This window comes from Conger conger, chromosome 8 (assembly GCF_963514075.1).
Source record: "Conger conger chromosome 8, fConCon1.1, whole genome shotgun sequence".
Taxonomy (NCBI): Eukaryota; Metazoa; Chordata; class Actinopteri; order Anguilliformes; family Congridae; genus Conger; species Conger conger.
Genome location: NC_083767.1, coordinates 57,467,101 through 57,489,765, shown reverse-complemented (window position 1 = coordinate 57,489,765; position 22,665 = coordinate 57,467,101). Strand labels below are relative to the sequence as shown.

The 22,665-nt window shown below is 47.7% G+C and overlaps 1 protein-coding gene across 4 annotated transcripts in view; it reads right to left on the bottom strand.

Annotated features, from left to right (window-relative positions):
* The window catches only part of sorcs2 (sortilin-related VPS10 domain containing receptor 2), a 304,931-nt gene that overhangs the window by 190,391 nt on the left and 91,875 nt on the right, over positions 1 to 22,665 (bottom strand). For all 4 annotated transcript variants that reach the window (XM_061250798.1, XM_061250794.1, XM_061250795.1 and 1 more), the window contains exon 2: positions 19,376 to 19,443. In XM_061250798.1, the coding sequence (XP_061106782.1) occupies positions 19,376 to 19,443 (68 nt within the window). The remainder of the gene's footprint in view (positions 1 to 19,375; positions 19,444 to 22,665) is intronic.

Sequence of the window (22,665 nt, the reverse complement as noted above, 5' to 3'; positions counted from 1 at the left end):
TCAGGCTGAAAAGGTCAATTACAGGTCAAGGTAATTTTGTCTTGTGTATAGATAACTAGCTTGGACCAAGTTAAATTTCTTTTTAAATTTCTTTCAAACAGTTATGGTATTATGCACTACTGCTGCCATGCAACTAGCACCTGTGCACAAAATAACTATCTATTTTACTTTCTCTATTTTTATCTCTATGAGTGGCAACCCATAAGCAGCTATGTAAGGTGATAACCAGGGTAACCAAAACTTAGCTGCCTTACGTTACCGTCAAGCCAGGAAGAAGCAGATTGTGTCTCAGATTGCTTTGGACTGCCAGCACAAACTATGACTTTACCCTCACTGCTGCCAGCCATGTCATGATATCTGCTTACAAAGCAACGACTTGTTTTACTTTGAACATACAGTACATCGCGATGTTTTAGCACGCTATCCCCATTCGTACGCGCTACAGTGATTAGCATGAAGAACAGAAGCGAAGTCAGTTCACGAAGAGGTAGTTTTAACATTGATTTAATGAAGTTCCGCGCTGTTATGTGTTACTAGTGAATTATAAATGAGGGCCGCAGTGTAGTGTAGTAAACTAAATATGCAACACAATTATGTAAAACAAAACATTGAGACATTAATGGAGCAGGGCCATTTAAAATAGATTAAAATATCAACACGTAAAAATGTGAAGCAAAAGGCAATAAGCGAGCAGTCAGCAATAGTTTTTTAGTCACTTTGTCATTGGTTTCCTGGTTGCCTGACAGACTCTCACCTCAAAATATTCTTTACTTGGCCGTATCACAGTGATGTCCAATTCCTCAGCCCATGCAGAAAGCCGCAGCTCAGCTAAGTCAGCTTTCTCACTGTTTTCTCTCACAACCACTATGCCCATTTTTTAATTATTTATTCTTTTTTATTTGTCTAAAGGCATTCCCGTCAGGGACTACAGAGGAAAATTAGCTCATTAGCTAACTATGGAATATTTACATTGATGTGGAAACTGAATGTAATATACTGTCGCTGGTACGTAAATAAAAAAAATTAACAAGTAAAACCCGGAACCCCACAAATAAGCAACATGGACTGAATTAAAAACAGCTGTTCTGAGTTTTGTTTTATGTTGTTATCCGGCTATTCATCATTTACATCGGCCACATAAAGAGTAGAAAAAATAACAAGCGCTTTCCAGGGGTTTGCAACCGCTGTTCAGAGCTTTTTCATCAATCTGGTGGTAAAAGAGCAACACTGCCATTCACCGCTGAGGGGACTACACCGTCCCTCCAGCAGACTCAGATTCCCCCAGTCACGTCTAACCGTGGCAGCATTAATAAAAGCAGAAAATACAATACAATTTAGTAACTGAATTAAATAAAGACTATGGCATCGAAAAAAAAAAAAAATGTTTTTCTATTATCCCCACCAACTCCCCCCCGGAGCCCGAGGTGGTCAAATAAGAGCTGCTAAAAACACATAAACTGTCCGTAAGGTTTGTATTTTATTTATTTTTTTCTAACGTGACAAGAAAGCGAGAGGGAAAAAAATCAATATGACACTTTCATCTGAGAGGAACGGAGCCAACAACAGCTCAGCGTCCGCGGAGCGATGTGTCACTGCAGGCTGTTTCTCAGTCCTAGCACATTCCCACTCAACAGTCAGGCCTGTGCCCTGGGGAGCCAGAGACGGCTCTCTCCGGCCGGGCCTACTTCACCGGGTTTCACAACCTCTGCCCTGCCTTCTCGCTCCACCACAGATCCCTCCTCCGCAGAAAAAATAGACCCACTCAACTAGTCAAGATGCTAACATTCAATTATTAAGCATCGACCTACATTCTTTTCTTTTTTTTTAAACAAGGCGAATTCTACATAATAATTATATTTTTAAAATTTCACTAAAATTATGTAGTTGATAAAAATGAGTATGTAAATTGAAATATGTATAGATACTTGTGGAGTAACATGCTGGAGAATTTGAGAAATACCTTCAGCCTTTTTTGATTGTTCTATGTTTTTACATCAATCAAGCAGGCCAACTAACTGACACCAAATGGAAGCAAATCCATTTTGTCTTGATTGCATTTGAGGTGATAATTCTTTACTACACATTGAATTCAGAATAAGGCACGTCGGCTCGGAACGTGGATTTATTCACGGCCGCTCTTGTTGCCCGGCGTGTAACTCCGTAACCGTGAGTTACGCTAGACGCGGGAAAATGACGTCGACGGGGAAATGAAGCCGGAGTCCGTGGCGATCCCCGTGTCCTCGAAGCGTAAGGCCCTGGAAGGTGGCGGATCTCTCCAGCCGGACGGATTTCGGTTTTGATGCTCGTAGACGGGAAGGCCCCGTTTACGGCAAATGAAACGAAAACCACAGAGGTTCCTCTGTCCCTGTCTATCCTCAACCCAGAGAGCGTCCAGCAAGCACCGTGGTTATGCTTACATTCACACACACACACACACACACACACACACACATTCATCAATGCTACAGCACACTGACAGTACACGCACATCACTGTTACTGTAAATCAGAGATCATCAAATCACGGTCCTCGAGGTACGAGAACTGCTGGTTTTCCGCTCTCTTTTTACCTGGGAAGACAGTCTGGCCAATCAGTAGCAGTAATTGTTCAGCTAATTACCTGGGAGAAAAGAAAACCAGGGCTGCATTTGGATTCGAGGTCCAGATTTGATGATGGCTACTGTAAATCATACACACACTTATACATACGTACTTATGCACCATGTATACATGTCACACCCCTGCTACAGTCACCGCTGGCTACCAGTTGCTGCTAGGATAATTAGGATCATCCCCATAAGAACTGCTCCCTCAATGCCCATTTTCCACCACAGACTGAAGACTCATCTCTTCACACTGTCCCTAAACTCCTCTGCGGGAGTCCCCTAACCTATCGCCACTTGTTTTTCATCTTTACTCCCCTTGTATTTTGTACCTTAATCTAGGACCTTTGAATTTGTATTCGTCTCAGTACTGCAGTTGTCGTTGTCTTGGTATGGTAGTGACAGACTTGGCATATCTACCTTGTGTACTGGACATATGTTTATAGCCTTAAAACCAGTCCTGTATGAGTTGTACCTTATCTTGCGTGTTTGGATGTTTGTAGGACCTTGATATGCATTGTTTTTTTATGTCATTTTGTATAAAAGTGTCTGCTAAATAAAATGTAATGTATTGTAACGTATACGCGCATGCACACACACACACACACACACACACACAAACTCATGCACACACACATGCATGCACACACACATGCATGCACACAAATCACTGTTACATCACATACAAACAGTTTGTCTATTACATCATATAAGCCTCACTCCTGCATCACAGTCATAACGCTGTCGCTTTGCACATGGGCATCAGTGTTAAATCACACAGACTTTTACGTCTCATGCGATCGCAGCGACATCATTGATAGATCACTGCAATATGCAATATGACACATTCATAACTGCTACAGAAAACTGCCATTACTGCTGGATCTCAATACATTTATACATTTCAGCTCCATTCACATACAATACACTACAGATCACTCCATCAAGGCTATGTCATCTGGATGAAGAAACATACCGCACACACACACACACATACACGGACGGACACACACTCACACACACACACACACATACATACACACACACACATACACAGATACACACACATATACACACACACACTCACACACACACACATACACACACACACAAACACACACGTATTAATAAATGATCCAAGTCGTCTGTGGGCCTGTGGGTTTCTTCTTCAGCCACTGAGGTTAAGCGTCTACCTCAAGGGCACAGAACCACCGTCTCTCCCTGGACCTGAACCCGTTACGCTCCGGTGCAGAAAAACAACAGACAAGACTTCCAACAACCCCCCCCCCCCCGCCCCCCCCACCCACCACACACACTCCCCCACCCTCCTCTCATCCCAGCGGAGATCTCAAACTGGACGCCTCATGAGGGGGGCAGGGAGAGCCGGGGGGGGGAAGGTTCACAGAAAGGCTAATTTTCAAAGAGGCTTTTTTTTTTTTTCCAGCAGCGCCCTGTCATCCAGGGCGGGGGTGGGGAGGGCAGATTTCGATCGGCGGGCGCAGGTTTCCCCCTCCGTCTCGTGGCGGCGGCGGCGGGGTTTGCGAGGGGAGAGCGCGGCTAATTGACCTTCATCGGTCTCACCTCCCCGTGACACCCCTCCCTCTCTCTCTCTCTCGCTCGCTCGTGCAGTCAGCCGGCTTCCTGCCCCGGCACTCGGGCGTGAAATATGAGCGTTATCAGCCCCGCTCCCTCTTTAATTAGACTAATTCCTGCTGATAATGGAGTGTTTATCCTGCCTTTAAACTGAACGGGGATAAAGGGGAACTTAGCACACCGAGCCCCGCGATAGGCTGTTCGCAAAGCGCTCTTCCGCAAAAGTCACAGGCAGGTTTACGAGAAGAGATGGGTGGAGAGAAAAACAGAGAGAGAAAGAGAGGGAGAGAGAGAGAGAGAGAGAGAGAGACAGAGACAGATTCAGAGACAGACGGGAAGAGCTGGAAGGAGATTTATATAATGAAGTATGTCATGACAAATTCCACTTTTATTAAAATGTCATCAGAACTATTCATCCCAACCGTCATTCCACAGAGCAGCAGTTTGGAGCCAAACGCTGACCACAGATTCCCCCGCAGCCTCAGCGCATCGTGACTCCGTCTGAAACCCTGCCATGTGTGAGAGAGCAGGGCAGGCCCGTGTCCCTCTCCTGTCTCCTGCCCCTCTGCACTCTCTTAGTCACTGTTGCTGGCGGTAGCTATGGTGACCGCTGGCTAGCACTCTCGCCCCAATGGCAAACCAGCAGGAGGTTCTGGGAAACGGCTCAGACTGTAGTCCTGGCACTCCTCCCAAAACCTCCTGGTCCCTGTCCTGACCCACATTGGAGCACTAAAAGCCCCCCCCGACTAAAAAGGGTTTGGTTGCCGTCCTGAGGGCTGCGTGCGGTATGGAGTGTGAACCGTCTCCTCTGCCACACACACACACACACACACACACACACAGAGTGAGGAGGAGTAACCGGGGGCGACGCCGGGAGAGTGGCAGGTGGAGGCTGAAGGCCTGGGACGGCCCGGGGGTGGGTGGAGTCCTCCGCTCGTTCATCAAAGAGACGCTCCGCTCGCCCTCTCCGTGCGCGGCGGCCGACACGCCGATGCAGACTGACGTCCTCGGCAGGGCCCCTCCGAAAGCAGACCACGACCCTTCGCACTAAAGGCACGATGGGAAACCGGCCAACCCACCCCGACTGAGAAAGCCAGCGCGGAGAGGGAAGGGTGCCAGCAGTCTGCAGATCCTGCAATCCCCAGCATCTGAGCACTTTAAATCACGCTGCCTGTTCTCAGCTAATAGAGCATTTCAATAAAGAAACTCCAAATATAAACAACAACAAGGCACCCCTAAGTGCCTTTATTCCTGTCCCAGAGTTTATGGTGAGATTGCCATTTCTTAAAGAGATGTACACACACGTACACCCTGCTGAAAAAAAACAGCTCAAGCTAGGTAACAGCTGGTAGCTTATTGACCAGCTCAGACCAGTTCCCCGCTCAACATGGTTTGACCAGCTCGAGCTATGTTTCGAAACTGCTGGTAGCTGGTCATTTCGAGCTGGTCGTAGCTGGATTACACAGCAGGGAACACATGTACACAAACACACACACACACACACACCCAGGATGACCGCCTTTCCACTTTCTGACAGACCGGGCGGCGTGCCCATCCAATTTATTTAACGAGGCGCGGGAAGACTGCCCAAGATTTACTCAACGTCAACGGTGAGTGAACACCTACAGCTCCGCGGTCTTATTGAGTTATGGTCTCCCCGCTGCCGCACGTTTGAACGCTCGGGTGTGCCCTGCCCAAACCCGCTGACATGGGCGGGGAGCTCTGCCTCCATCAGCACCGGGGGCTTCCAGTCGGGGCCGTGGCGATATCTCACTCGCTTTATTAACCGCGCGCTCGTCGACGGAGAATTCAAACCGCGTCGTTAACTCAATAACGACTATTGTTTCTGCGGTGATTATCCAGGCATTGTCATCAAAAGGTTCATTGTTCTCAATGTAAAGGCGCGCTGGTTAACAATGGGGGAAATGAGAGGGTGGATATCGTTCTGTAGCCGCGAAAGTGTTACCAGTTGCGGTTCATTCTGCCAGGGCTATTGAGAGGAACTTGGCAGAATGCGTGTCAAATTCGGAGGGATTGCGCGCATTCCGGCGCTGTTGTGTTTGTTGCGTAACCGCACAAGGCTGACTGCGTCTCCGTGTGGCAGGGTGCAGTCAGCCATCAGCGTCAGAAACAGTCTACTCAAAGGAGTTACTCTGTTCTACTGTTTACAGCCCAGTTCACAGGGCCTTAGAAAGATCTGGAACACGCCCACACACATAAGCTTACAACTCTCTTAGACATTTGGACTATTCAAAAACGCTGGATAACTGACATTGCGAGAGTGTGTGTGTGTGTGTGTGTGTGTTTGTGAGAGTGCCTGTGTGTGTGTGTGTGTGCGTGTGTATGTGTGTGTGTGTGCGTTTGTGAGAGTGTCTGTGTGTGTGTGAGTGTGCTTGTTTGTATGAGTCAGACAAGAAGTTAGGAAGGTCCAGTGGCAGAATTGTACTGCATCTAAGGTTCTGTGTGATGGACAGCTAGAGGCTGGTTCTTCAGTAGTCATAGCGACAGCCAGGCCCCCTTCAGATGTGTGTGTGTGTGTGTGTGTGTGATAGCATGACAGCTGCTTCTGCATGCTGTTCCTCCCTCTCTCCCTCCCTCTCTCTCTCTCTCTCTCCCTCTCTCTCTCACAGCAGCACTGTGTCACCGAAGCAGACCCAGTGACGACTTTTTTTTTTTCTCTCCCCGGATCTCAGCTGAGAAAACAGAGGCGCTCCACTCCACCACGGAGTGTTTGCCTGATTTGACATATTCAAAATATCCAGGGAACGAGAAATATTCAGACCTGCCTCCAGTGCTAGCATTGCCGTAATTGTTATTTATGGGCATGGAGGGCATTTTAATCTGGGCAGCCTCGCAATACTATAACTCATCGCACTTATAATACGCTGTGCATACGGCTAATTATACGGTTAGACTTTTCATTTTTCACATTCGGAGAAATTCAGGTTAACAGCCTTGTCCAAAAGTAGAGCGGTAGCAGCCTGTCTGAGATTCGAAGTCACTACCTCAAGGTGGCAGGGTGTGGCAGCCTGGTCACTGCATCACAGTGCACTCCCTACAATTCCCCAGGCGAACATCTCTGAAACAGCAACCTCGCTAACATCTCTTTAGCGTCCTAAAGCAGGCAGCGCTGCGGCGCATTAATAAAACATAACGCCGAGGTCTGCCTTCGCTATGATCAAGGACCGAAGGGGGGTTTTGAAGAGAACAGAGATCTGCGCGCGGTTTTTAGTGTTTACGGCGGCAGACACGGGCTCTGTTCTTCCTCTTTCAAAGACACGCTTGAACTTCCCTTCTCCGAATCCCAGGGCGGGGAACGCCAGGCTCCGGCAGTTCCAGGCTCCCCCCCAACCAGGACTCGGGGACCCTCGAAAAAACAAAGACGGCGTAAGTCAGCCAAGAAATAGCGAGTGAACGGGGACGTGAAATTATGCCGACCCTCCCGTGATTTGCGGAGGCGCAAGCTACACCTCTCTGGTTAAACTGAAAGAGAATACGTGGTGCCTAGCAGTCTGTAAAACTGCAGGTCCCACAAGCAGCTGCACGGGACCCATAGGCATCCGTCAGCAGACAGGAACGGCTCTGCGGTGGGTTTGAGAGGCGGGGGGGGGGGGGGGGGTGGGAGGTATGGGGGGGTGGGTAACCAAACAGAACATCACCCCCCCCGCTGCTTCCACCGCACAGGAAACTTCGCCGCCAAACAGATAAAAGTCACCCTTGCTGCCGCCAGCTCCCAGCCCGGCCCATGGCAGACATGTTTCATTTGTAGGGAGCCAGTCACCGCCAAAGTGCCGGGAAGAAGAAAAAGCTTGATTTATACTGCGCTGACTCTGCACCTGAGCCTACGCCGTAGCCTACGCAAGGGGCCTACGCCGCCGTGAGCATTTATTGTGTGTCTGTCGCTTTGCCATTACACCGGCAAAAACTCAGTTAACCTCTCCTCGATCCGGTCCACGTTCGTTCAACTCGCTTCGAAAACGGCGGGGGAGCCGGAAATGCGTAGGAGGCAACGCGATGCTAGCAAGCGGACCGACCACAGTTGTTGCAGCCCGTGTCACCGTGACGTGTAGGTACATTCCTGGGGAGGTGCTCGTCAGGCTACGCCATAGGACTGGCGCGTAGGGAACGTCATCTTTTATAAGACAACAAGGCACAGATACGCCGTCCACTGCCGCCCAACAGCCGTGTGTCACATTCACTCTGCCCACCTGTAGTCACTGACCGGCCTCTCCAGCCATTCAGGAGTTAATCGGGGTGAAAAAAACTAGAATGAATAACTTGTATACAATGTAATGTTATAACACGGTGCCACGTGCTGTCCTTGTGACTACAGTGCAGTGCCTAATGGGTTTATACAATTACACATGCAATAAAAAATGCTATATTATAAATCCTTCCCTTCTCCTGAACCCTGACGTTTTCGGTCGCTTTAACCGAAAGCATGCTCCTAATTTGAAACTCCGTTCTGACTATAATCGAATGGCACACGCGTGTGGTTACGTAGCGGTCGTGTGCACACTTCTTGCTTGCAGACACGCACTTGTGATGTTCGGAGCATGGTAAAACTTTTCCATCCTTCTCCTCCTCTGCCAAGAGGATGATTGCGAGATTAAAAGTAGATTAAAAGGTAATGAAAAGGGCATGGACAGGGCCTCTGTCTATATGTGTTCATGCGTATGTGTGTGTGGGTGTGTATACATTCATGCTTGTCTGTGTGTGTGTGTGTGTGTGTGTGTGTGTGCATGTGTGTATACATTCATGCTTGTCTGCGTGTATGTGAGTGTGTGTGTGTGTGTGTGTGCATGTGTGTATACATTCATGCTTGTCTGCGTGTATGTGAGTGTGTGTGTGTGTGCATGTGTGTATACATTCATGCTTGTCTGCGTGTATGTGAGTGTGTGTGTGTGTGTGTGTGTGTGTGTGTGTGGGGGGGGGCACGTTTGTGTGTGTGTGTACATCTGTGTATACATTCATGCTTGTCTGTGTGTATATGAGTGTGTGTGTGTGTGCGTGTGTGTATACATTCATGCTTGTCTGCGTGTATGTGAGTGTGTGTGTGTGTGTGTGTGTGGGGGGGCACGTTTGTGTGTGTGTGTACACGTGTGTATACATTCATGCTTGTCTGTGTGTATGTGAGTGTGTGCGCGTGGGCACGTGTGTGTATGTGTGTGTTTGCATGCTTCTTCCAGACGATGCAGCGTTATAGCTGTGATGTCTTGGATGTATTCGGAGAGATGTACTGTGTTGAGCAGAAAGGCCAGTTTTCTTTAGCAGTACATCTGTAAATGTGTCATACTGCAGTGATCTGTCAGTGATGGTGAGTCAGACAAGTTTCTTACATTCTAGCTTTCAAATAATGAAGTCAAAAAATATATATATATAAACAAAAACAAAACCATGTCTGCCTGGGTGGTATGGTGGAACAACATTACAGCCTACGCACAAGGTTAAAATCTCCATTAGGACCTGTTAATAAATCCCTATTAGTCATTACTCCCTTTCTTATCTCTCTCTTTCCCTCATTCTCTCATTCTATCTATCCCCCTATCTTCCTCTGCCTCTTTCACTCCCCCGCTCGCCCATTCTCTCTCTCTTCAGACCAACTCTTCTCAGACCAGGCGGCAATCTTCCATCTCCAAAATGGAGACTTTACTTCTCCTGTCACCTTCAACATCACAGAGATGCAGATGCAGATTTTTATAAAGATTTATTTTCCTCAATTTCTGTATTCCTACATATTGAAAATGTGTTAATAAGCCAGCCGTGGTAAGATTCAGGGGATTAATCTAACCACTGTAGTGGTTTTGCAACATATTTGCTAAATGACAAATTTTAGTGACCTCCGAAACTGATGACCGTGGTTAAAGTGTTTAATAGCTATTAGTGCCCAGTACATAATGATGCAAAAGCAAATTCCTTAGTGCCAAGTGCCATGGCACTTTAACTAAATGCCTTCCCCAGTCTCTCACTAATTAAGATATGTTGCAATTAGTGTATTGAATTTATCCATTTGTTTATTAAAAGACATCCAATGGTATCCTATTTCTATGAGAAAACAAAACCCGGGGTAGTGTCTTTACCTCTTGTGTGTTTCCTAATTGAAATTCACTCGGAGTTCACTTTGAAGCACTTTTTAAAAATACAGAAACGCATGCATAGGACTCATAGCTAACAGGTGTAAAAATGAGTAATGAACGTAATTATCATCTGCGAATGTCTCCCACTACCAGTCTTCACCCCGAATGGAGGCAATAAGACTAGTGGCCTGTGAACAAGGCTATTGGCTGAGGCAGAGAAACCAGCTAGAAGAGACCCAGTTCTGTGTGTGTGTGTGTGTGTGTGTGGGTGTGGGTGAGAGAGAGAGATAGAGAGAGAGAGAGAGAGAGAGACAGAGAGAGAGAGAGAGAGAGAGAGACAGAGAGAGAGAGAAATGCATTACACTAAGGGCTAGCACGAGCTCCCTGTCATGGCAGTAGCTCTCGTGGGACAGAGCAGAAGATGGGATAGTGGTGAGGGGTCCTCCACACACCCAACACGGCCCCACACACCAGCGCGCTCCCAGCTCACTGGAGAGTCAGCTTCACACACCGCAAAATGTCCAGTGTTCATTTAATAGGGCGGCCTGTAGCGTAGTGGTGAAGGTAAATGACTGGGACACACAAGGTTGGTGGTACTAATCCCGGTGTAGCCACAATAAGATCCGCACAGCCGTTGGGCCCTTGAGCAAGGCCCTTAACCCTGCATTGCTCCAGGGGAGGATTGTCACCTGCTTAGTCTAATCAACTGTACGTCGCTCTGGATAAGAGCGTCTGCCAAATGGCAATAATGTAATGTAATGTAACTCTATGTTCTCTGTATGAGTTGACATGGTAATGAACATTTTACTGTGCACTTCCTCCTGAACTCCATGTTTCAAACTTCATACAACAGCCAGCCAACACACACAAGCACACACACACACACAAGCACACACCCATGGACTCTCTCATTCACTCACTCATATTCACTCTCTCACTTGCCATGTTCAAGGATTCCCTCTCTCTCGCATATTCACTCTCAAAGATCTTGGTGGAGACCATCCACTGGCAAACTCTCACCTTTTAAACTTCCTACATTCTCTGTCCACACAGCATGCTCAGAGCACACTCACACACTCGTTCATTAGCCAAACAACACGCTCGCACACACTCACGCAGTTCAAAACCTCTGCAGACGTGTTCTCATCTGCCGTCCCCTGTTGCCTATCTGGCCCTGCGGTCAAAACGAAAACAATGCCTCACAAGCGAGAAACAAAATGTGAAATAATAAATTCATTCTGAACCATGAACAAACTTTAGCCACATAAGCAGGGATATTTCAAAATTGCAATGAATGCCTACAGCATCGAAGACATTTACGTAATGTATATCAAACACAACCTCCACACCATGCTGCGAGACAGATTACTACAAACACAAACTTTAATTCTAGTTAAATTCATATAGTCTACGCTGTCAAACTTTCACCGGGAGCATTCTAGAGCTGTTTTAGAAACCAAGTGTTGCAAACAAGTGCTAGCAAGTGTTGTTAACAGAGAGAGAGGTTGAGAGAAAAAGGAAGAGAGAGAGGTAGAGAGAGAGAGAGAGAGAGAGAGAGCGAGAGAGAGAGAGAGAGAGAGAGAGAGAGGGAGAGACTATTTGTTCCTGAGCTTAGAGAACTTTCACGGTTTTCTCAAAGGCAGAAAAGGACAAATCCGGAGGGAGCCATTTTTCCTGTGGCCCAGCTGTCTGTAGTTTCACTGTGCTGTTACTGATTCTGCAAGGAATGTCCAAGGAAATGTGATACTCATTCCAGATGGCCACGCGTTTACCTCAACACCAGCAGTCACAGGATAAGGAGTTAAAATCATCTTTCACAAGAACACACACACACACACACACACAGGCAAACATGCACACATGCACAAATGCAGATGAGAAAACACAAACACATACACACACTCAAACACACACACACACACACACACAGGCACACACACACACACACACACACACAGACACATGTACACGCACACACACAGATGATACACTGTATACACATACACAAAGAAACATGCATCTAAAAAATACACACACACATTTGCGAAATGTGCACATTCACACAAATGCATGAACACAGCCAGCCCAATTTTTTATTTTAGAAGTGTTTATTAAAACATTATCTCACCAGTTCAAATGATAAATTATAGAAATTATTGTGCACGGTTGTGTGCAAACTCCAGATGTCCTTTGTTCTGGACAGTCTCTAGATTTTCTTAACATCTGGGGTGCTACAGCCCTCTAGACATCTATCTGACTATAGCCAACAAACCACCACTGCTAACTCCAACAAATGAATTACTATGTTTTTGCAACATGCAGCAGATCACTGTAACCCAACACAGGGATGCCCTGTTCTTTACTGAACCCTGTAGGCCCAAGCTGAGAAAGCAAAACAAGCATTTCCTGAAGGACGAGAAGCCAGTTTCCTGTTCTCATCTTCAAAATCTGGGATAGGTTCAGAAACAAAGGAGTTTAGAGGCTAAACTTCACTTCCTCTCCTGTGACTAAGGTCAGGTTAGACGACGCTTTTCACTGTACAGTTTAAAAAATGCTGCTCAATGCATAAAACAACATTATTTAAGTTGACAGTATTGCCCATTGTTTTTATTTATGAGTTCAATGTCAGAGCCGCACCAGGGAATTGAACCTTTAACCTTAACTACACCCAACTGCCCCCCCTGCAGACAGACTTGTCTATGTACTGTACACCTATTGGTGACACTGGGGTTAGAGCTCAGAAAAATCCTCCAGTAAACAAACAGAGAGGGGCAGGAACCCCCATCATTGCCCTCCTCTCACCCATAGACTCATTAACACTCATACCCATTAGCACTCATGGCATGCCCTCATTAGCACTTACGGGGTGGTAATTCAGTCAGCGCTGTTAGCACCAGCAGGCCTTGGGCACTGGAGTGCACGGTGCCTTCGCTGCCAAAACACGGCGTACGAAAAAACCGCTACCCCCTCCTACACTCGTCTCCGCCCACGTCCACACAAACGCGGACAGACACGCGCAAACACGCGGGAGAACAGGCATACGCCAGCCGAACGCGGCCCACGGAACGCACAGTTCCGTTGCTTTTCTGCGGGAGCGGTTTTTAGGCTAAGTGCCTCGCCCACGGGCACGAGCGGTGTCCCACCGGACCGAAATTGGCAAACGCCCGGTCCCAGAGCCAGCTGGTGTGCGCTGATAGCGAGTGTCGTGTGGAGTCTGTGTGGCCACCCTGCCCCTGCCATGTCAGTTCTGGGCCACATGCAGTCGATTATCCCGTCTACAGGATCATCTCTGCCGCCGTTGGTTTATTTATTCCAAATGCACCATTTCTGCAGAATGGCAGCCCTTGTCCTCCGAAGGGCATGAAATATGTACGGGGGTCTGGAGCGTAATGAGAGAGATGGCACAGTCTGCGATTAACTATTTAAAACACAGAGGGAGAGAGAGAGAGAGAGAGAGAGAGAGAGAGAGAGAGAGACAGAGAGAGAGATAGAGAGAGACAGAGGGAGAGAGACAGATAGACAGACAGAATGCATTCAATATTGTAAAATCCATCCATCCATCCATCCATTATCTGAACCTGCTTATCCTGAACAGGGTCGCAGGGGGCTGGAGCCTATCCCAGCATACATTGGGCGAAAGGCAGGAATACACCCTGGACAGGTCGCCAGTCCATCACAGGGCAAATATTGTAAAATGTATAATAATAATAATAATAATAATAATAATAATAATAATAATACAACTTATTATTAGTAAATCGTTATTACTAATATGGTTAATACTATTATTAAGGTGTTTTGATATACTAATGATTCAGGGGTAAAGGGAAATAAGAAAAGAAAGAAAGAAAGAAAGAGGCTGATATAAAACACTCTTTCCTCTCCTCCCTCTCTCTGAGCTGCTCCCCCTGTTGGTGAACAGGCAGAAGGACGCATGTTGGTTTCTCTTGAAACGGGTCTAATTCTGATTCAACGAGGCGCAGAGGTCAGCTGGTTACTGTTGGAAAGCTCATCTCATTTCTTGTAATGTATTATTGAGGCGCTAAAGCCCCAGAGAGCAGGGGTGGGGCTGTCTCTGCTCTGCCCGCCTTTGTAAGGCCAAAAGAAGAACAAAGTACATATGAATTATATATTCCATGTGCGCAATCACATGAGCATGTAAGCTTACAAATGTATATGGGCGTGGAACTAAAGTATACTGTGTGTGTGTGTGTGTGTGTGTGTGTGTATATACACTCACACTCACTTTATTAGATATTTATTAGACTTGTTTTTTTGACTTATTGGTCTTCTGTTGCTGTAGCCTATCCACTTAGAGTTATGATGCGTCGTGTGTTCAGAGACGCTCTTCTGCATACCACTGTTGTAATGCGTGGTTATTTGCATTACTGTCTCCTTCCTGTCAGCTTTGATCAGTCTGGCCCTTCTCCTTTTTCCTCTCTCTTCAACAAGGCGTTTTCATGCTCACTGGAAGTCTTCCGTTTTTCGCACCATTCTGAGTAAACTCTAGAGACTGTTGCGCATGAAAACGCCAGGAAATCAGTAGTTACAGAAATACTCAAACGAGCCCGCCTGGCACCAACAATCATGCCACGGTTGGCGCACAGATTTTTCCCCATTCTGATGCACTGCTGCCACACAATTGGCTGATTAGATAATCCCATGAATAAGTAGGTGTACATATGTTCCTAGGTTTGTTAGGAACAAAGCACTCAGTGAGTGTACATGAGTGTATGTGTACGTGTGTGTAGACATATGTGTGTGCATAGATACGTACTGTATGAGAGAGTGTGCGTGTGTATATATTTATGTGTGTTCAATCGCAGAAACATTTCCATGCAGATGAGGCACACAAGAGCATGTCTGTGCGGAAATCCGGGCGTGTCCAATCGCACACACAACAAAGAAGTGTGTGTGGGATTGTGTGTGTGTGTGTGTGTGTGTGAGTGTGTGTGTGAGTGTGTGTGTGAGTGTGTGTGTGTGTGTGTGTGAGTGTGTGTGTGTGTGTGTGTGTGTGTGTGAGTGTGCCTGTGTGTGTGTGTGAGTGTGTGTGTCTGTCTGTCTGTGTGAGTGTGTGTGTCTGTGTGTGTGTGTGTGTGTGTGAGTGTGTGTGTGAGTGTGTGTGTGTGTGTGTGTGTGTATGTGCGTGTGTGTGTGTGTGTGTGTGTGTGAGTGTGTGACTGCAGTGTGTGTGTGTGTGTGTGTGTGAGAGTGTGTGTGTGTGTGTGTGTGAGTGTGTGTGTGTGTGTATGAGTGAGTGTGTGTGTGTGTGTGTGTGAGATCTGTGCAGTCGCACCCCTGGGCCACGGTCTTCACACTCATCAATCCTCACCGAGGGAAGACGAATCCTCACACGGCTCCTACATCCCCCACAATCCCCCCTCCCCCGGGGACCTCACGCCACACCGGGCCAGAAATCACTGTGGGCGGAGCTAAAAGGGGAATATTCCACTCGAGCAGCCCCCAGAATGCATTGCGTTTTTTTGCACACCTCCCCAGCTCCCCGGTACAAGCTCACACCCGGCGGTTATTCCCCGCAAATGGATGGGAAATTAAGGACAAAGGCAACCTGCCCTGAAAGATCAGCGAGCGTTCATCTTTAAATGGGTGGTGGGAAGGCACTTAAGGCCCCAGATGGAAGCATTAAGTTCACGGCGAGGTGAAAGGCATATTCCCAACAAGGCCGACACACTCACACACACTCACACACTCACACACACAGACACACACACTCACACACACACACACAGACAGACAGACACACACACTCACACACGCAGACACACACACACTCACACACACAGACACACACGCACGCACACAGACAGACACACACACACACACACACACACACACACACACACGGCTTTGTGTTAACACTCAGCCTTTCTCCGCACACCTGGGTCCGTGCCCTGGCAGAGAGGGGGATGTCTCCTGGAGATCGCCATCACCACGGAAATCACATCAATTATTGACCAGCCCCAGCGTGCAGCGAGTCTCCATTTACCCATGACTGCAATTACAGGCGTGTTGGGAAAGACACAGCAAGAGAGAGAGAAAGAGAGAGAAGGAGAGCGAGAGAGAGAGAGCGAGAGAGAGAGAGAGAGAGAGAGAGAGGGAGAGAGAGACAGAGAGAGAGAGTGAGAGAGAGAAACTGACAAAGAGGGAGAGAAAGAGAGAAGCATGGAGACAGTAAGAGAGTGGGGGAGAGACAGAAATAAAGAAAGAGCAAGAGAGAGAGAGAGAGAGAGAGAGAGAGAGAGACCAAGAGAGATTAGCATCAACTGTGCCTTGGACTGCCCCTTGAATAAAAACATAAGCATTAGCACATTATGCATTGTTTCAGTCCAGATGCTGCTTTACTGAATAAGTCTCTACATATTTAACAGAGGATTTTGAGTATTTATTTTTGCGTTGCGTGCGGAAGCAGGGGGGCCAGTGACCGTGTGTGGCAGATTGGATCAGGCACTGTGTGCTTTTCTCCGTTCTTAAATTCCCTCGACCTTAACTTTGGCCTTTAGAAGAGTTCTGCAGTGCGCCGACCACATTAAATATTAATTTTCTGGAAAGCAATTGACTGCAGTCTTGGGGATACGCATTCCTCGATGCTTGACCTCCTGCGCTGCAAAACAAACAGATCACCTGCCACCCCCCCCCAAAAAAACAATGTTTAATATTTAGTATTTTTGCATGTTTTTTTTTCCACTCTTTAAAAAAATCAGGTGTTTGCAGGTGTGTGTGTGAGGGACATGCAGTACAGTGCATTCAGGGGCACTGTTTGTGGAGCCAGACATAACACAGCTTGCCTGCTTTCACCAAGTTCTGCAGACCGTACTCCCCGACAGAACATAACAATCAAAAGGAATTCTAATCTTCCGCACTCCCAGATCCCCTCAGCGCCGGCCATAGGAGAGCATAAACACTATTTCTGTGTCGTAAAATTAACACAGCTTGAGCTCCATCGCCACTTAATCTCCACAGCTTTCCGCGCGGAAAGAGTGAGAACGAGCACCTCGTAGGTTCCCAAAACTGTTCGCTCCTTTCAAGGGTCATTCATTTCATTCATGAAGTGAACCGAGGCAGATTTATAATGGATTCAAATTAGTTACCACTCCAAGGAGCTAATTCACACCCGTCCGAGAACGATAAGAACTGGAAACGATTATTTCCTAGCTTATAAACAATGTTGATCTGTACTGAGTAAACATGCACACATGTTTGGAGCTCAAACTGCAGCAATTAACTGCTCTGCTCATTAGCCTGTGGTCGGTCATGGCATGCCTTGCTATTGGAGTCTCCTTGGATTCCCTCAATTTAACAGCGTAAGTGTGCTGTTCAGGCAGGGAATGTACAGTACTATGCTATTTAGTTACAGACCCCCTGCTAAAATTTGACTCCAAAAGAATCGGACTACACTAAGTCTAAACAGTGACAATTTCACCTTCTTAACTTTTCCATAATGATTCATTCATCTGTAATAATTTACTTGCCAGTTGTGGAATTGAGGCAGAAGATGAATACCATCTTGGTTCTTAGCTCATCTGCACAATATGTAGAGAGAGAGAGAGAGAGAGAGAGAGCTCCTTTCTAGTTTCTGTGTGACAACCCCTCCTTGATCGGTACCGTCTGACAGTCAGAAATACAGGAAGCATCCATTTTCTGCCTCTCCTGCTGTCTGATCTCGGGCTTGAAGACATCAAAGCACAAATTCAAGGACAATGGGAGAGCAGTCAGACTGATGGTGGGAGATGTAAGCACGCAGAACAGAGGCCCTGTTCCTTCTCCCACGCGAGGCGGCTTCCTTTTATCCCATTTTACCTGCTTTGTGCAATTATTCTCTTTAGGATTGTATTCGTCTTAATTAAAAGAGCCCTCACCTCAAAACACATCAACCGCAAGCAGTGCGTTACGTGTTTCAGGTTTAATGCGAGTTGTGCAACTTGCGAAGAACCGACCCGGCAGAACTCTTTGGAAATGACTGGAGACCTTGACTCAAAATACGTTAACCGCACGAAGTGCGTTACGTGTTTCAAGTTTAATGGGAGTTGCGGAGCTTGCAGAGAGCCAACCCAGTACAACTCTTACTCGTATTTACAGAATAAATAAGATACAGAGATCCCACAAACCTTTTGATTACCCAGAGCTCAAGAACAGGGACTATGTTCTCCTCGATTCTGTTCCAGGACTGGAATCCATTGCTCTACCCTCTCCTTTCCTCGGTATAGAACTGTCCCGTCCTCGTTTTCCGCGATCCTATAACTAATTTCCTTTTCTCTTCCATGCTCTCCGGAGGCCCAACCCAATGGGGAAGACATGCCGGAGAGCGCCGGGAGTCATGGAAACAAGGCCCTTGCGTAGTGGCAATGAGGTAAAACTTCTGACCTCTCGTAGTCCCCCCCCCGCAACTGCTATAATTGTGAGCTGGCCTCCCCGTTCTCTCCAGTACAGTATGTATGTGAGGTGCAAGCCAGTGAGCTGACGCTTTAAAATTAATTAAATACTAAAAATTGTATTGTTGTCTCCAGTGTCCTGACACTTCTAACGCTGGCTAGAGGGTTACAGTGTAAGGCAAATCTGCTCATTCAACATCAACAAACCCAGCGCATTATCGCACACAAGTAGATGGCAGTCACAATAATGAACTTTGAAACCCGGCGCCATTCGCAGCGTTCTAATTAGGGAATATTTCTGCCCTTTTCTAATTCTGCAAGAGCTTGTTATTTCAGTCCTGAGGGGATGACTTTGCCAGACAGTGAAAGAAGCAATGAAATTCAAAACAAAGGAGGCTGCACAAGAATATGACAATAATAAAAAAAAATCCACAAAAAAACAGCATGGGAGAGGGAAATTATGTTTTTCTTCTTCATTAATGATAAACTGTACCCCCCTTGGAGAAGCTCTATGGAAGATCCACTGTCAACCCTAATGCTTTCAAAAACATGCCCCTCACATAGCCACTCGCCCCAGAGAACAGCCATGTGCCTCCCCTTGGAAACGCTTCCTCCAGCATGCAGATGCGTAGAGTGCAAAAAGACGCATAAATTGCAGGAGGGGGATGACTGTGACATCATCAAGACAATCCCTTGAGCGACACGTGACCTACCTCCACAGAGAACTTTCCAGAACCTTGGTGGAGTCGGCATGGTAGTACTTAGTCAGGATGAGTATAACCTGCAGGAGAGAAGAGACAGAGTCAGAACTGGTGGGGAAAAAATCAACACAGACGCAATAATGACACAGTATGAGTGCTTTAATGCAGAGCAGTGGTCTTCAGTCCTGGTGCAGGGTAAGCTGGTTTCTGTTGTTACGCTGAACTTAATTGTTCAATTAAAGCAATTGATTGCACTGTCAACTCACCTCACCTGGCTTCATGGCTCTGAATTAGTTGCTGATATTAAGGCGAAAACAAAAAACAGCCCACCCTGCGGCTCTGCAGGACCGAGAATGAAGATCACTGTATTACAGCAAACGAGATGTTTCAATCTGACTGCGGCCAAGCCAGAATGTCAAACAAAACAATAACCATCGAAATGACAAAAAGCACTTTAACGTCAATATATACTCCAGGCCATAATAAGAATCATAATAAGATAATCGGAATCAACCATACCTTCGGATGGAAATAAACAGACTATAAAATCACTTGCGCTGGAAATAAGAACAAAATAAAACACTAAAAATGGAGATCCAAATCTGAGCCTCCAACAGAGAGAGCAACACAGTGACGATTTACGAGATGTTGTATTTAACAGACGTCCGTCCCATCCCGAAAGAACATAAAGTTACACAGTGAGACATTAGAGGACAGAATAATGTGCGTATATGTTCTCAAAGCGCCGCGTCCTTCTACGGTTTAACCTGGGGCAAGCCTTCAAACAATGCACAGCCACAACACGACAGAACAGCAGACTATGACAGAGTAACCTTGCGTCAAAACGCCTCCCTGGTGCAATTTACTCCTGTTCTGGGGGGCAAAACATGTCTTCAATATTCATTATTTATATTTGGGGGTTTTTTTGACAATAGAACGCCATCTGGAGCATCAGGGTTCTGACGTGGAGCAGACCGCTGGGAGCACTGTCACCCGAGAAAGGTCCAGACCTTGAGACGCTCCTCCGAGCTCGAAAGAACGCAGTTGACTGATTGGCTAAGCAAGCCCTCATTTTCCCTGTCTGCCTTGCGTCAAATGGGAGCCGGGCTCTCAGGCGGCTTTCTGCGTGCTAATGAATATATAAATGAGGTCCAGATGGCTCCGAGCCGCCTCTCTCAGGGCGCTCTCTGGTAGGCAGGCTGGGGGGACGGTCATCGCTGCCGCCTGGGCAGGGTCCCGACAGCGTCTGTTTACGTCTCCCCGGCCGGGTTTGGCGGCACCGGCGGGCGCAGGCAGTCGGATGGAGGGGTCACCGGGGGGGCTTGGCAGTGAGGGGTCAAAGGTCGATCCCGCTCGGCGTTCGACCCACGCCGCGTTACTGCGTGGCGCGACGGGGGAGTGGAGCGCCAATCACAGGGTGCGTAGGGGAGGGCAGGAGCTCCCCCGTGACTCATACTGACAGCGACATCACCGGGGGGGGCCTCATTATGCAAAGTTTGTTTGCCGGCATGCAGCGAAAAAAACTATTATCGTATACAAATAGCCGCCTTGATTGGCTCCTTAATTTCAGAGGAAATATTGACATCTCCGCCCCCGTTCGCGCATAGATGTAGACGACGCGTTCGGTTGAGCGTAGGATAATTTTTATTCCCCCCGCTTTGACACCGCTGCCTTCGAGATGGGATGCACCAGGCCCGGTCTGGCAGCAAACGAGGAGGAGAAACCCACAGAGCCGCGCGGTTATTCCTCCAACGGGTACGGCTCGACCCCGCGGCACAAGCCCGCTCTTTGTGAGGAGGAGTGGGGCGGGGTGGGGGTGGGCTGTTATCGTTCTTCTTTGGGCAGCTGCGACTGTGGGCCTCATGGGGGGGGGCGCTGTCGGAAGCAGCCTGCCGCAAGGTCGCGGCGAGCGGGAGCCTCTCCCGGAGCGACGGGCTGCCGGCCGTGTGTAAGAGCAACAGGCGAGGGCACAGCTGTTCCCCCGGTGCAGCGCTCCGAACATCTGCGGGGTCAGAGGTGGGATCGCGCCCCCTCGCTGGGAATGGTGTCTCCCCCTTGTGTCGGGGGCCGGGAACAGCACTTTCGGAGAGGTTGAGGGCCCCAACAAGAGAATAACAACTGCACAGATTAATGGCACAATGCGTTACCTGTTCAGCTGACAGGAAGGTGACAGTAATGCAAAATAAGCACACATTACAACGGTGGTATGCAGAAGAGCCTCTCTGAACACAGAACGCATCAAGCCTCTAAGTGTATAGGCACCAGCAGCAGAAGACTAAATAAATCTAAAAAAATAAATCGAATAAAAACCTAATAAAGTGCTCACCGAGTGTATAACGCGTTGGCTGATAAAACATAATGAATTGAATTGAATTGAATTAAGAGAGAGATAGAGAGACAGAGATAGAGAGAGAGAGAAAGAGCGAGATAGAGAGAGAAAAAGTGAGACATAGCGAGAGAGAGAGAGAGAGAGAGAGAGAGAGAGAAAGGGAGAGAGAGTTTAACGGTCCAGGAGCTCAAGATCTCAGCGGGATCGCTGTGGGCCATGCCACACGGTTCACTGCGATGCCCCAGAGGGCCGGCAGCGTTCAGTGTCAAACGCTGTCAGACACAGGAACTCCCAGACACCCGATTCCCCCAGCGCTTCACGGCGTTTCACAACCTTATCTCACCGAACACAGGTTCACAGAGATCCTGACGCGCCACTGCTACGCAGTGATGTACGCTGATGGCGGTTTTTTTACGATGGCTTTTACACACCGAGCCTATGGTGAAAGCCATTACGGCCGTAGTCTGGGATCGCGGCGCGCTCATTACGATCGATGGGCTGCTTACTATTCCGCAGCTTGTTTTTGCTGCACGACTGACAATCACTCTCTCGTCACGATGCACTTCCTCATCTGCGTCTGAGAGCGTCTGCAAAAACGAAGCAAGACGGCATCGGGGTTCGAATCAGGTCCGTCCGAGATTTACGCAGTTGCCCATTTCCGTCATGAGACAACAGATCAATACTCTTAATGTATGGCCGTCCGGCCCCCAGACTCACACACGCAGTTTACAGGACAGACTGAAACATAAGTGTCAGCATAGACCGCGGCACTCAAATTCGGAGTTCAAATCCGGCCCTGGTTTTCTCCCAGGCAATCAACTAAGCAATTAGTAGTGATCGACCGGACTGTCTTCACACCTGACTCCCAGTAAAAGGGAGGGTGGAAAACCAGCGGTTCTTGGCCCTCGAGGACCGTGATTTGAGGAACGGCGGTATAGAGGAAACAGCAGGACAGCTCAGCTGGTTACTAGAT